A 13116-nucleotide genomic window follows, 5' to 3' on the forward strand; every position below is an offset into this window, starting at 1 on the left:
ATTTACTACTACTATATGACATCTAGACATATTTGATTCTTCAAATGTTACTTTGCATCAATCTTACATGTACCGCCAAATTTTCAAATGTTCAATGCTGAGCAGTACAAGCTACATGCACCACTATATATATCGTATTACCTGCCGTTCCAAACAGCCACATTTTCACCTTCAACTCGATTTAGACCAATTGGTATGGGTAAGTTCGACGATTTGCATTAAGATTTATTAAAATTATACATCCACATGTCTACATCTATTTGGGTTCTTTACTCCCAGTCCAAACCGAAAACACTCCATGCCCTATTTACACAAGTAAACACGTGGCCGCAAAACATGTTACAATTTACAATTCAGCACCAGACATAGATACAGAGTATATAAAACTGTGTATTTCCTTAGTATACTGTCACACTATCCAGTAGTCAGCACAAAATCTAAATGCATCTGTAACATTGAAACCAACGACGAAATCACGACAAATAAGTCTCGATCTCGTAACCCCCAGCCATATCTATTGCTCACTCAAAATACGCACTTAAATTACACATAAATTTCATTACTCCATTTTATTTCACGTATAAACAGGCCGGACCAACTTCTACATATAGAAAGTGGAAACCACACGGTAGTGAAGATCGTCAAAACCTACGACTCGGGATAAAATCCGACTCAATCAATCAGAAACCCACAATCCGGCCAATTGCAACGTTCTCATTTTGCCGCTCAATCGCGATGGAAAGGAAAAGAAAGTCGTACCACGTTAGCGACGTTGTAGGTGGCGGGTAGATCAGTGGAGAAGAGGATGAAATGAAACATCCTTCGGGCAACAAATTATCCGTGTTGCTTGTCTCATGTCGAGTCAGTCGATCTGCAGATTACTCCGTACATGTAATAGAGTAAAGATATTACCATGTTGTTATTACAGTCAGTATCAAATTGCAATAACCGATCGGATAGTAATATTCATGTTATTTACTCCGTACCCAAAACCCAGAAGCGTACCGGTACTCCTTAGGAATAAAAAGTTGACCTGTTGCGTCCCTCCCGTGAACGAGACCGATAATCGGTGCTAGTCAATCGATATCTAGGACCCGCCGTCTAATAAGAACCAGTCTAACCCAAGCTATAATACAACGATAAGTGAGTGGCCTGATCGTGACCTTGATCTATACTTTAGTTTCTCAACTCAAGCTGTGTTCTTGCGAGAACGACCTTTCAATGTCGACAGTGCCTTGCGCAAGCTGCCCATTCGTCGTGGGGCATGCTGATTGTCTTGCTGATAAAAGGGATCGTTTTTAAAGTCTTCATCCGTGAATTTCTACTGCCATGTTAACTCTGACACAAATATCAAGAAACGAAAAAAGACTCACCTCGCCAAATGGTTTTGGAAACAGCCCATGCGTTTTACTCATCATATTATCTCCTTCGGCATATGAATACGTCTGTCCCTCTGGGTCTGTCATGCCCGGCGGGTAAAACGCCACTCCGTCCAGTGGACGATGTCGATACACGCTATCCATGATCTTGTACATGGGCGTCGCCCTCAGCGCCTCTTCATTTGAATCCTTGACTGCCTCAAGCGGACTGCGTTGGCTGTACACATTGCGTTCCGGATACACGGCATCATACGGGCCTTCGTGGTGGTACTGCAGGATGCTGGCATTGTCCAACTGGTCGATAATGTCTGGATTGACCCGGTTCTTGCGATACCGACTACTTCCACCACCACCGTGGCGATGCGCCTGCGTCTTTCGTCGCTGCACGTTCTGCTGCTGCCTCAAGGTATCCCGAATCTCATTCCGGCTCTGCTCGATGGACGATGCGGGCAACGAGTTGGACCGGTGGCGTTCAAGCGACGATCCGAGAGAGCTCATTCGATTGCGGAAGGGGTTCTTGTCCTCGGGGAACGCGCGTGTGGCCGGACTGTCCATATCGGATGATTGCACAGTACTATACAAATTCGTTTTTTTTTTTTTTCGTTATCTCGATAGAAGCCCGGGAGCAGTGGTATGTATGTAGAATATGTAGGATTCCTGATCGGTTTCAAAACTGCGGGCACGGAGGAAGTAAAGAAAAAAAAAAGTCACGAGGACTCTTCTTCCGGCACTGCCCTTGCCCATGACGTGGATGCCTGATGCGTCCCTCTCCGAATCTTCGCTATGACCTCACGGTGCCCCGCCCTATCGCCATTTAGGGACTAGGGCTTCCGCAAGCGGCCGGTGACATGTATTATGATTGGCTGGCGGTGTTGATGTGCCCCGCTTCTGCCAAGCCTGCTGTTCTAGACTGGCCTCAGGCAGAACTATTTTTTTTTATACAACTGTATATAGCAGGATTTGTAGTCGAGTAAGTAGTATATACCAGTCGACGGATACTACATGTATCGATGGGAATGTCGGCTAATCGGGTTTTCCTTTTTCTAGTGATAGTAGCATGATATTGTAGCATCTCTCGACTAAACTATTGTTAAATAGGGACTGTTTGATCGTAATATCTAGTTCAGCTCATTTCTCAAAGGGCCTGTATCTACTAGCGAATTACATCAATTCTAATGGTATAGATAGTACAACTCCGTATGTACAAAGGACTGAGTCTGGATTGTGAATCCATATCTTGGCATTCCGCTATCCCCGATCCAGCCTCCCCACTCCAAAACTACAAGACGACCTCGCCGCAACTGGTCTCGATTAAAGCACAACCATCAATGGCCCTCGTCAGCTACTCAGACTCTGAATCAGACTCTGACCCTACTACCACCGATACCACCCTTGACATTCCACCGCGCAAGAAACTGCGACAAAGTGACAACACCACCACAAAACCCGCCCTCCTCCCCCCTCTGCCCACCGCATTCCACGACCTATACGCCTCAACCACGCGCGTAAGCGTCCGAGATGATCCAAGTCTGCACGGCGGTCGAAAACGGGTGATTCCGCATGTTGAGGGAAACTGGCCTACCCATCTCTACCTCGAATGTGCGTAGCCCCTCAAAATTTCCTTCTGATAGGGAACTAACCCCCGTAACCCCAGGGTATCCACAGCGCAACGAACTAGACGTTTTGAATGACATTTTGACCAAATGCGGAACTGAAAAAAAGAAAGTCCATACTCTGCTACGTAGCGACTTGGACGTCCAGCTGCCACTGCACATTTCCCTCTCGCGGCCGGTCGTGCTGGAAACTGATCAGAAGCAGCCGTTTGCCGACGCCTTTGAGCGTGCGGTGCAAGAGTCTAGTGCCAAAGCGTATGTATTTCCCAAATTTTCTTTAAAGTAGAGCGCAAATATCTGATGACTGAGAACCAGATTCAACGCTATCCCGGAAAGTCTAGACTGGGTATCAAATGCCGAAAAGACGCGATGGTTCCTCGTCATGCGGATCAAGAAACCTCCACATGACCAACTCAATACTTTACTTCGAATATCAAACCAAACGCTAACTATATTCGGCCAGCCTTGTCTTTATACTACTACTTTTAGCAACAGTAGTAGTAGTAGTAGTAGTGCATACAAAGACTTTTCAGACCGGTTTCATATTTCACTGGCCTGGTCTTTGACAGCTCCGAGTATAGACGACCAGACCCGGATCTCGGGCATTGATTTGACGCCGCTGGAGGAATCGCTGGATATAGTTTTTAGCAGCGTCAAGGTGAAAATCGGTAATGTGGTGAAGAGTTTACCGTTGGACCGCGCGATCGATTAGTTGATGCAGTATTTAAAAATCAATACTTGTATATATTAGCTACGCATGTACATGTTCAGAATTTATTCAAGTGGAGTATGAGTAGCCTGTAAGGCGAATAAATGTAGTTAGCTTCATTGACTAAACACAACTTTGCTCACAACTAGATGGCCATTACACCCAATGGGTTCATCACTACTGTACAGGATGAGATTGTTTTGTTATGATGCCTCGCATATAATACGTAGAGGGCGTGCGAAGTTGATATGAATAGCATAAAGAATGTGGATTATACAACAGTTGAATACAATTTAAGACTTATAAAACAACAAAGATAACGGCTTGTCTATGAATTATAATCTAAAAGAAACACAAAAGCCAAAAGATTCAATACAAAGCCTGCGATTAAAACACCTTGTCCACATACATTCCAGTCGGAATCGAGTTACATAGCTAGATAGCTTAGAAAGCAACGACAAAGGCAAACAGAGCGGCAACAATGCCGGCGGCCGAGGTGGAAACGCTGCTGGCAGCACCGGTGTTGACGGGGCTGGTGGAAGAGGCAGTGCCGCTAGCACCGCCAGTGCCAGGAGTGCCAGAGCTGCCAGGGGTAGGAGTGGGAGTGGCACCAGGAGTGGTCTCAGCGCCAAGGGTGTTGGACCCGGGAGTAGGGGTTCCGGTAGAGGCGCCTGCAGTGCCGGGGCTGGTGGTGAAGGTCGAAGCACCGCCAGTGGTTGTGCCAGCACCAGATGTACCGGTAGCCTTGGAAGTGGTCGAGGTGTGGGGAGAAGTGGTGGTGCTGGTGACAGTGGGGCAGGTCAGGTCGTACAAAGGCTTGGTGGTCAAAGAGGTACCGACGAGACCGAAGCTGGGGTTGGGGGTGGTGCCATCAGCATCCTGGAGAATGTACCACCAGGTGTTGACCTTGTCGAAGAGGAAGTTGCAGCCGACGTCGTCCCAGTAGGTCTTGGCGTTCTTAATCGAAGCAACACCCTTGCCCTCGGTCTTACCGCTGACTGGCCAGCCGGTCTCAGTGATCCAGATGGGCTTGTCACCAGAGTTCTTCTTGACGTTGTTCATGGCTTCCTGGAGCAGAGACTTGCCGTTCGAGACGTCGTTGTCGTCGGTGTTCTGGAAGTAGGGGTAGGCATCAATGCCGAGCCAGTCGCAGGCATCAATGACAGGCTGGTTGGTGGTGTTGGCCCAGGCAGTCCAGGTGTCGACGTGGCCGATGGGTGCATCCTTCAAGCTAGTTCCAGAGACGGTGGAGCGGACGGTCTTGATGTATTCGAGAATGGTGTCCGGGCCCTTGCCAATGCCAGCCTCGGCGGCAATGCCAGTGGGCGAGTCACGGTACAGATCCTCACTGCCGACAGAGATACCGACAACCAGTTTGGTGAACTTGTCTCCGTAGGTGGAGATGGCAGACTTCAGGGCAGCAATCTCGTCGTCAAAGGTATCACCAGAGGCCCAGAGACCGAGAAGAAGAGTGGTCTCTTCCTGGATAGCGGCGTCAATGGCAGTGATGGGAGTGTTGGTAGTACCACCTTGCTGTAAAGCCAGTCTGTCAGTGTCTTGATACCTATCAAAATAGGCGAGAAATACTCACGATCATGGTGTACAGACGGGCGCTGTTGAAGTCCTTGGCGCCAACAAGGGCTTTGGCAGTCTTGAACTCATCCAAGAAGTCCTGTTGCGATTTGAAGGAGCCATCGCCGTGGGTTGAGCCGTAGTTGAAGCCCTTGGTCACGGCCGCGGCGGGCGATAAAGACAGAGCCAAAGCGAGTGCGTGTGTGAGCTGCATGGTGAATATACCAAGCCGGTTGTTAACGAGTGTCGAAGAAAAGTCAAAAGAGTGAAAAAATCAACGAGTAGAAAGAAGGACGAAAAGGAAAAAAGAAGGAAGTGGTTGAGCGAGAGTGGTGATGAAAAGGTTGGAACCGAGCAACCAGACCAAACATTAAGAAGAATCGCGAGAGAAGGAAAGAGCGATCGGGCGGACCTTGGCACAGGCGAATCTGGGCCCAGGGGCCACGGGGCACGGCCCAATCAGCGCCGGCCGCGGGCGCCACGGTGGGTCTATGGGTCCATCTTACCACGTCATCCCAGAATAAGGCGCCCCTATTGGGCTACGTAGCACCACTAACCCGAAACAGGAAAGGCCGCTTGCGTTGGCCGCTGAGACACGCCCGAATGTTTCACCAGGAACATCGAAAGCATCATCATTCGATATGTTGAAGAAAAGAAAATATGAAAACAGACAAAGGGCGGGTAAGTTACAAGGCACCAGGGGAGCACGCTCCGATTATTGCGCCGTTCCAGTGTTGCGTGCGACCTGGTACCGAGGATCCAGCCCTGATTGTTGTCTGGTCGAGTCACGTGAACCGCCCCTTGCCTGGTCTCGACTTTTCAGTCTCCTGCGCTTCCGGGGAAAATACGGGCTAAAAATACCTTGTTCAATCATGATACCAACAAACGCAACATGCAATGATTCGATCCGGCGAGCCACGGCTGTGCTGGCCCACCTCAAGGCGTCGAGTCCAGGCTCTGGATGCATCCATGGGTGCGCAAAGGCCATGATTGAGATTTTGCCTGCCCCTGCCCCTGCGCACTGCAGTCTGATGATTGTAAGTTGTGTGCTAGTACAAGAATAACAACACTCTATTGCTTCCACGCACTGTGGGGCGGCGGGCTTGCCTCGGCTGTGGCTCTCTTGTGGCTGTGCCGGCCCACTTCCCCTTTCTTCCGCGCTATTCCTGTTCTGGTCGCTGCGGTCATTTTTCATTCTGTTGCTTACAAAGTTGCACTCTGGCTGACTAACGTAATCGGACACCCACCCGATCAGGACACCCACCCGATCACCCGCTCCGAACTTCTTCAAATATTATCAACGTTCAATTTTGACGCGTCACCATGCCACCAATTCGCAATAAAAATCCAAAAAATTCAGCTGAGCAAGAAGGACGAATCTTATTAGCAATTTCCGATTTAAAAAGTCAAAAAATCTCAAGTATTCATGAAGCTACGCGAATTTATAATATACCGTACTCAACTTTGTACGATCGATATCATGGCATCCAATTCAAACAAAAAAAACGCGCCAACAATCATAAATTGACTGAATTTGAAGAGGAATTGCTTGTCAAATGGATATTGGACCTAGATAAGCGAGGATTACCTCCCTAACCATCTATAGTACAAGATATGGCAAATATTCTGCTTTCTCAACATGGCAATCAAGAGATCAGTAAGAAATGGATATATCGATTTATTCAACATCGCCCAGATCTTAAATTAAGATTTTCTCGAAGATATAATTACAAGCGTGCTAAATACAAAGATCCAAAGATAATTCAAGAGTATTTTGACCGCGTACAAGAGGCTATATTGAAATATAGCATCTTACCGGAAGATATCTATAACTTTAATAAGACTAGCTTCACTATGGGACTTTGTGCGACTGTAAAAGTTATAATAGAAAGCAATCAATATAACAGGCCATATCTATTACAACCTGGTAATCGAGAATGGGTAACTGCAATCGAGGCAGTCAACTCTACTAGATGGGCTTTATCCTTATATATGATTTTCAAAGCAACAAAATACTCGCAAGAAGGCTGGTTTGAGACTTTTCCAGATAATTGGAGAATTAATATTAGTGATAATGGATGGATGACAGATAAAATTGGTATAGATTAGCTTATTAATCACTTCATTCCTCATATAAATGGCCATATAATTGGAAGATATTGCATGCTGATTCTTGATGGCTATAGAAGTCATTTAACTGCTGAATTTGACTGTACATGCACTGAGAATCATATTATCCTAATCTGCATGTCTCTACATTCCTCTCATCTTTTGCAGCCTCTTGATGTCAGTTGTTTTGCTGTTTTAAAACAATAATATAGACAGCTTGTTGAACAGCAGATGAGGCTTGGATTCAATCATATTGATAAAATCGACTTTCTTACTGCATTTCTGAAAACGCATACAACAGCATATAAAGCTGAGACTATTCAGAATGGCTTTATAGCAACTGGATTAGTGCCATTTAATCCAGATCAAGTTTATCAACAGCTTACTATACAATTAAGAACGCCAATCCCTTCTCCAAGTTGATTAAGCAATTCACAATCATCTTGCTTATAAACACCTCAAAATCCATGTTAATTTAAGCGTCAATTAAGTATAATCAAGAAGCGTATAAACCAGCGTATAGGAAGTCCATTGGGTTCAGTTAATGAGGTGATTAATCAGATGTCTAAAGTATATAAGATGACTGTAAATAGTTTTTTATTATTAGGGAAAGAAGTCCATGATTTACAGGCTACACATGAGAAGGAGAAGCAGAAACAAAGAAAATCTAAAAAGCAGATATCTTATAAGCAAGGAATTACTAGAGAAGAAGCTCAGGTGCTTATACAGGGTCAGATTGAGGCATCTCAAATTGATATTACTGCTCCGGTCGAGCCTGAGCTGCCAGCCTCGCAAGCACTCGTACGCCGCCAATTTCGGTGTAGTGAGTGTAATACTCTCGGGCATAGAAGGTCTCAATGCCCTAATCTTAGTATAAATTAGTTTTTTATATATAATTCTTATTTGGGTCAGAAATTGAGATTTGAAATCAATGTAGTAAGACGCGTTCGGAGCGGGTGATCGGGTGGGTGTCCTGATCGGGTGGGTGTCCGATTACGTTATAAACCAGCACATATTGATATTATTAACTGTATCGTGGGTTGTAAGGCTGTAACATTGCATGGGTTCGCATGTTGCATAATTAGACAGTTCTAAAATTACTGTTCCAACATATTGTTGTCAATTTTTTCTGTGTAAATTTACAATTGGTCCTGAATTGTAAGAATAAATACGACAGTTGATTATTGTCGATAATGACAGACCAGAGGTTGCATAAAGCTTCAGAATAGGAACGAATATTATGATTGAATTTACTTAGAAGACTTGAAGCTATCTGGGGGGAAATTTCTTTTGTGCGCAAGCGGTGCTTCTTCAGGAGAAGCGCGGTCAGGTGACCTTATCCCACCGACTTACTGTCGACATTTATTTGCAATAATAATAACAACAATAAAAAAGCATGCAGTGATCAATAATCTAGAGGCAGCAACATTTGAACCTGGCAATTACAGTAAATAGGGACTATTTATAACTTTTAGTCTACGGAGTTGTCGCCGGAGCACGTCGGATATCGACTAACATTTTCGGCGTTCAACGGCGTTCCAACTCCGAAAGCAAAATAGATAACACGTCTTGTGCACACAAACAAGTATTTGTTGTTCTGTCTTTGCAAAAACATAGCTCAATGTCTTCCATTTGCCACTGACCTTCTAGAATCTGGTCTCCCCTCGAATTCCGAAGAGTGCCGCCGGCATTGAACGCCGTGAGGACGAGCAGATCCCGGGACCAATAGCCAGCAGCTAAAATATCCTTGTGGATCGAGATATATTCAATATTTCATCGACTATGTAGGCTTTCGCTTGATTTGTACATCCTGACCCCGCCTGACCACCAGCAGGAGCTCACGCCGTCGTAATGGCAAGCCCGCAAGCTGCGAGCCGTGTCGACGAGACAAGGTCCGCTGTGACCACAAGCTTCCTGTCTGCACTCGCTGTAAACAGCGTCGAATTGCTAATACATGCTTCTACCACCCGGCGCCTTTGACCCGTGCCAGGCCTCCCTTGCCGTCCCCTCTGACCGATAGCAGTCCGGGGCCATCCCGGTTTGTCGAAACATCGCCTGGCGATGTCGAGCTGCAGCCGTTTCAAAGCCCGGAAACATCTTTCTCATTGCGAATGGGCTACCTCGGTCCTACCAGCGTCGTGGCAGAGTTCCTCTCTGTCAACGAGTCTGCCGGTGAACTGGGCGATGACTCGTCTGCTAGAGTGGAAAGCTCGAGGCATTTACCACCGTACTGGTTCAAGAAAGTATTGAACGTCCTTGCACTTTTGGAAGATTTTTCAATTTTAGAGGTATTGGCTCGGGAACTTAATGATATGAGCCAGGCCGCAATGATTCCCAGTCCGTTTGTGGGCAATGCTTTCAAACCGATTCGGAAACTTGCCGATGAGTATCTCCTAAAAAGACGATCAGACATCCAACTCCAGCGCTTGGCTTCAAAGATTGTTGAGAATACTGCTAGGTCATTCCACATTCCTTCGTCAACAGAAGGCTGTGACTTTCATCGATTGTATACTGGCGACAATACCCGTCTGGAAATCTTAGGTATCATATTCTCTCTAGCCGGCCGGAGCACCTATTTCGGACTGGGGTCCGGCTTATTCCTGAACCATGACGAGCCTCGCAGTCGGGCACAGTTTGCCCAGAAGATGTTCCTGGCCAGCGATATAACATTGCAATTGTGTAAAATGCTCACCCCTAATAATGATCTGCTTGTTTGGCTGCTATATGAAAATATGCTGTTATCAAGCATGATCCATGGTGATTCAAGTGGGTACTCTTGTTAAGTTTTCAAGGTGTAAAAGTTCTAAACCAATTTTTATGTAGGCGAGGTTAAATGGCACCGACTGGGAGACCTATCCACGAACATCTTTACGCTTGGCGCCCACAGAGAGGTCAAGCCGTCGTCAGGCCTCCCGAGATTCATCATCGAGACCCGAAAACGCCTCTTTGCCTCTTCGTACCGATTAGATAAAAATATTGCGACCTCTTTGGACCGGCCACCGAGATTGTCCTTTAGACATTCGGATTGTGGGCTCCCCTTGGCTATTAGTGATGATGTATATGGTGCCTCGAGCGCGGCCTTTGACCAGGCATGCGAGAACGTTGACCAAGATGGTTGGAGTTTAAAGCCTGTATATCAGACTTCTGATTGGATACGAGCACGGTATATCAACTCTACATTCCGGGAAGAAATCCTTGAGATGGCTGTCCGAACCCCAAGCCCAGAGGCTGCGGCTCAATTGAAGTTTGTTCTCTCGCTTCGATTTTCCAGAGGTTTATAGTATGCTAAAAGACTTGAAAAAAATAGTGACATTTCACGCCGGTGCAAGGAAAAATGGGAATCCTACCCTGCCCATCTCCGCATGGTCCCTCATATCTGGAACGATGACGCCCCGGTGGCGGTGTCCCTAATGCTCGTCACCGCATATCTCGCGTACCTGGACAACGACCTCATCATCCAGAAGCTTCTAGTCGGGAAATACCAAGCCCCGAATATTGAACTGCTTTCTGTCAGCTCTGAAATTCTCTCTACCGTGCTTTTCCTGGGCACACAGCGCGAACATATGCGTCATATACATAGGGACTTGGTATGGGTTGTAAGTTTTTCCCTCCCCATACGACATGAATATCTCCTAAAAATTCTTTTCTGTATAGATTATATTGTACGGCTTTCCCGCCGTCAGCGTCCTGACCAGAGCCCTCCAATCCGAAGCCCGCCACGGCACAAAATTCGAATACTTGGGCTCTCGCGCCGAACTCATTCGCAATCTAAGCGTGTTCATCTCCCACATCGAATCGATGGAACGTCCTGGAAACGGGAATTATGTTTTATTCAGCCGCGCGTCCAAAATGTTTTCGAGCATGATTGACGAGATTCTCGAAGCACGGCTGAGGGTGGATCAGGATGATAAGCCGCCGAATAAGACAAATAATAATAATAATAATATGGAAACGCCGGTTGTCAATTCGGTGTTTGATGAGAATGAGAATTTTATGAATTTTATGGGGAATGAGAGTTTGTTGGAGTCGGTGGATTTTAGGATGATGTTTGATCAGTGGTTGGTTTGAGGAGTCGATTATATATTATCGTTGTTTATGAAATTATGATAGGAGGTTGGAATAGATATTGTATTAGCTGTTTATTTGAAATATATCTTATATGTTTGTAGCACATGTAGAGAGGAAAGAATTATCAAATTAAGAATTAATACGATAGTAGTATGGGTTGCCAGTTTAGACGTCAGGGCGTGTGGAAAAGCCTCTGGATTGGGTAATGGCCTCATAGTTTGGGAAACTAACTTAATAGACTGTGTACGGATAAATACAGGATTTGTGGGGGGATCGCTGATAAAAACTGATTTGTCTGTTCACTTCCAGGTTGCATGTGACGTAGATTGGCTTGAGTAACATATACTAACAGTATTAATTGATACATTTTGGGAAGTGGTCATAATTGGTAACCCTAATTCCTCAGGCGATGTCAACATATATGCCAATTGATCTATGAGCTATGTATATTTGTGGGCCGTCAACATGGGTACCACTCTCCTTGATAAAAATAAAATGAGCTTATCTAAATAGATTCGAGTGCCTGGAATCTAACATATTCTATCTTTTTCTCTCTCTGCCCAAAGCCGAGCCTTGTCCGACTTGAAGTTTCACTGTGTGTAACTACCCCCCCTTTTCTTAACATCCCCCCAATTTTCACTCGAGATTTTCAAACCATCAATCTCAGTACCAAGAAAAGTCGAATCAAACAAAATGAATTCCACCCCGGGCGTACCTACCATTCTGGATGTTCTCAATGTTGCGAACAATCTAAGGAAAAAATTTCAAAACGCTCCATGGCAATTCAAAGCCGTTTCAGAGAGGTGAGTTACGAAACCCAATTGATTAGCTAGTGGATCTATATTAAAACAATAATAGAACCGAAAGTCTGTCAATGGTGTTATAGCAAATCCAGGACCAAGAGTTGCACACAAGACTAAACGACGAGTCCGAAAACCCTCTTAATGGCTCCCTCCAAAGGTGCCTGGAACAACTGAAAGACGTGTCACAACAGATTGAAAAGTACCAAGAGATAACGAATAAGCCAAAGGGATTTAAGGGAAGAGCAAAAGGAGCTTGGCATCGACTGACGTTCAATGAGAAAAAAAATAACACAACTTGCGGAAAAAATCAATAACCTAATCGCGGAGCTGAAATTGTGCTTGATCTATGAGAATAGGTAAAAATTTACCTGCCTGATCAGAAGTGGAAATTTTAAAGTGAAATAGATGCGAAAGCCACAAAACAAGCGCTGCGCTGGCTATGACCAAAAAAGGAGTCGAAAAGTTACAAAAGAACCATGACGAAGGAGAGGTACAAGATATAGTGAATTAACTATCGCCGATTAACAGCGCGGCAAAACAAGCGGATGTTTCGAAAATCGGAAAGGAGGAACAGGAAAGTGGTTCCTCGAAACAGACGAGTTCCAGACATGGTTCAAACAAGATGAAAACACCGACGTGTTTGCTCGCACACTCCACTGTTATGGCGCCCAAGGAGCTGGCAAGACTATTCTGATGTCAAATGTGATTGATGAAATACGCCGCCAGTCACAAGATGATGACATGATTGGCCTTGTGTTTTTCTATTGCCACTACCGCGATACAACAATAACTACCGAGGAAATTCTTTCGAATTTCTTGAAGCAGCTGTTGCTGAAGAAACCACCAACACCCGAAATAATCTC

General features: G+C 45.5%; 4 protein-coding genes across 4 annotated transcripts; 2 read left to right on the plus strand and 2 right to left on the minus strand.

Moving 5' to 3' along the window:
• Nucleotides 1–1189: 1189 nt before the first annotated feature.
• TRUGW13939_01276 (uncharacterized protein) lies at nt 1190–1934 on the minus strand (the record flags this gene model as incomplete). Its single annotated transcript, XM_035484478.1, has 2 exons — nt 1190–1321; nt 1374–1934. 2 exons carry the CDS (start codon nt 1932–1934, stop codon nt 1190–1192), a joined length of 693 nt encoding a protein of 230 aa, XP_035340371.1.
• Nucleotides 1935–2707: 773 nt separating this feature from the next.
• On the plus strand, nt 2708–3704 carry TRUGW13939_01277 (uncharacterized protein; the record flags this gene model as incomplete). Its single annotated transcript, XM_035484479.1, has 3 exons — nt 2708–2978; nt 3034–3247; nt 3308–3704. The coding sequence occupies 3 exons, from the start codon at nt 2708–2710 to the stop codon at nt 3702–3704; spliced, it is 882 nt and encodes a 293-aa protein (XP_035340372.1).
• A 441-nt stretch (nt 3705–4145) lies between these two features.
• Nucleotides 4146–5487, minus strand: TRUGW13939_01278 (uncharacterized protein; the record flags this gene model as incomplete). The annotated part of the gene is made up of 2 exons (XM_035484480.1): nt 4146–5234; nt 5293–5487. 2 exons carry the CDS (start codon nt 5485–5487, stop codon nt 4146–4148), a joined length of 1284 nt encoding a protein of 427 aa, XP_035340373.1.
• Nucleotides 5488–9217: 3730 nt separating this feature from the next.
• On the plus strand, nt 9218–11450 carry TRUGW13939_01279 (uncharacterized protein; the record flags this gene model as incomplete). Its single annotated transcript, XM_035484481.1, has 4 exons — nt 9218–10148; nt 10206–10626; nt 10690–10978; nt 11037–11450. Coding segments are annotated over 4 exons (2055 nt in total), but the record flags the coding sequence as incomplete, so codon positions are not given.
• Nucleotides 11451–13116: the final 1666 nt, after the last annotated feature.

The sequence above is a fragment of the Talaromyces rugulosus genome, chromosome I (assembly GCF_013368755.1).
Source record: "Talaromyces rugulosus chromosome I, complete sequence".
Lineage (NCBI taxonomy): Eukaryota > Fungi > Ascomycota > Eurotiomycetes > Eurotiales > Trichocomaceae > Talaromyces > Talaromyces rugulosus.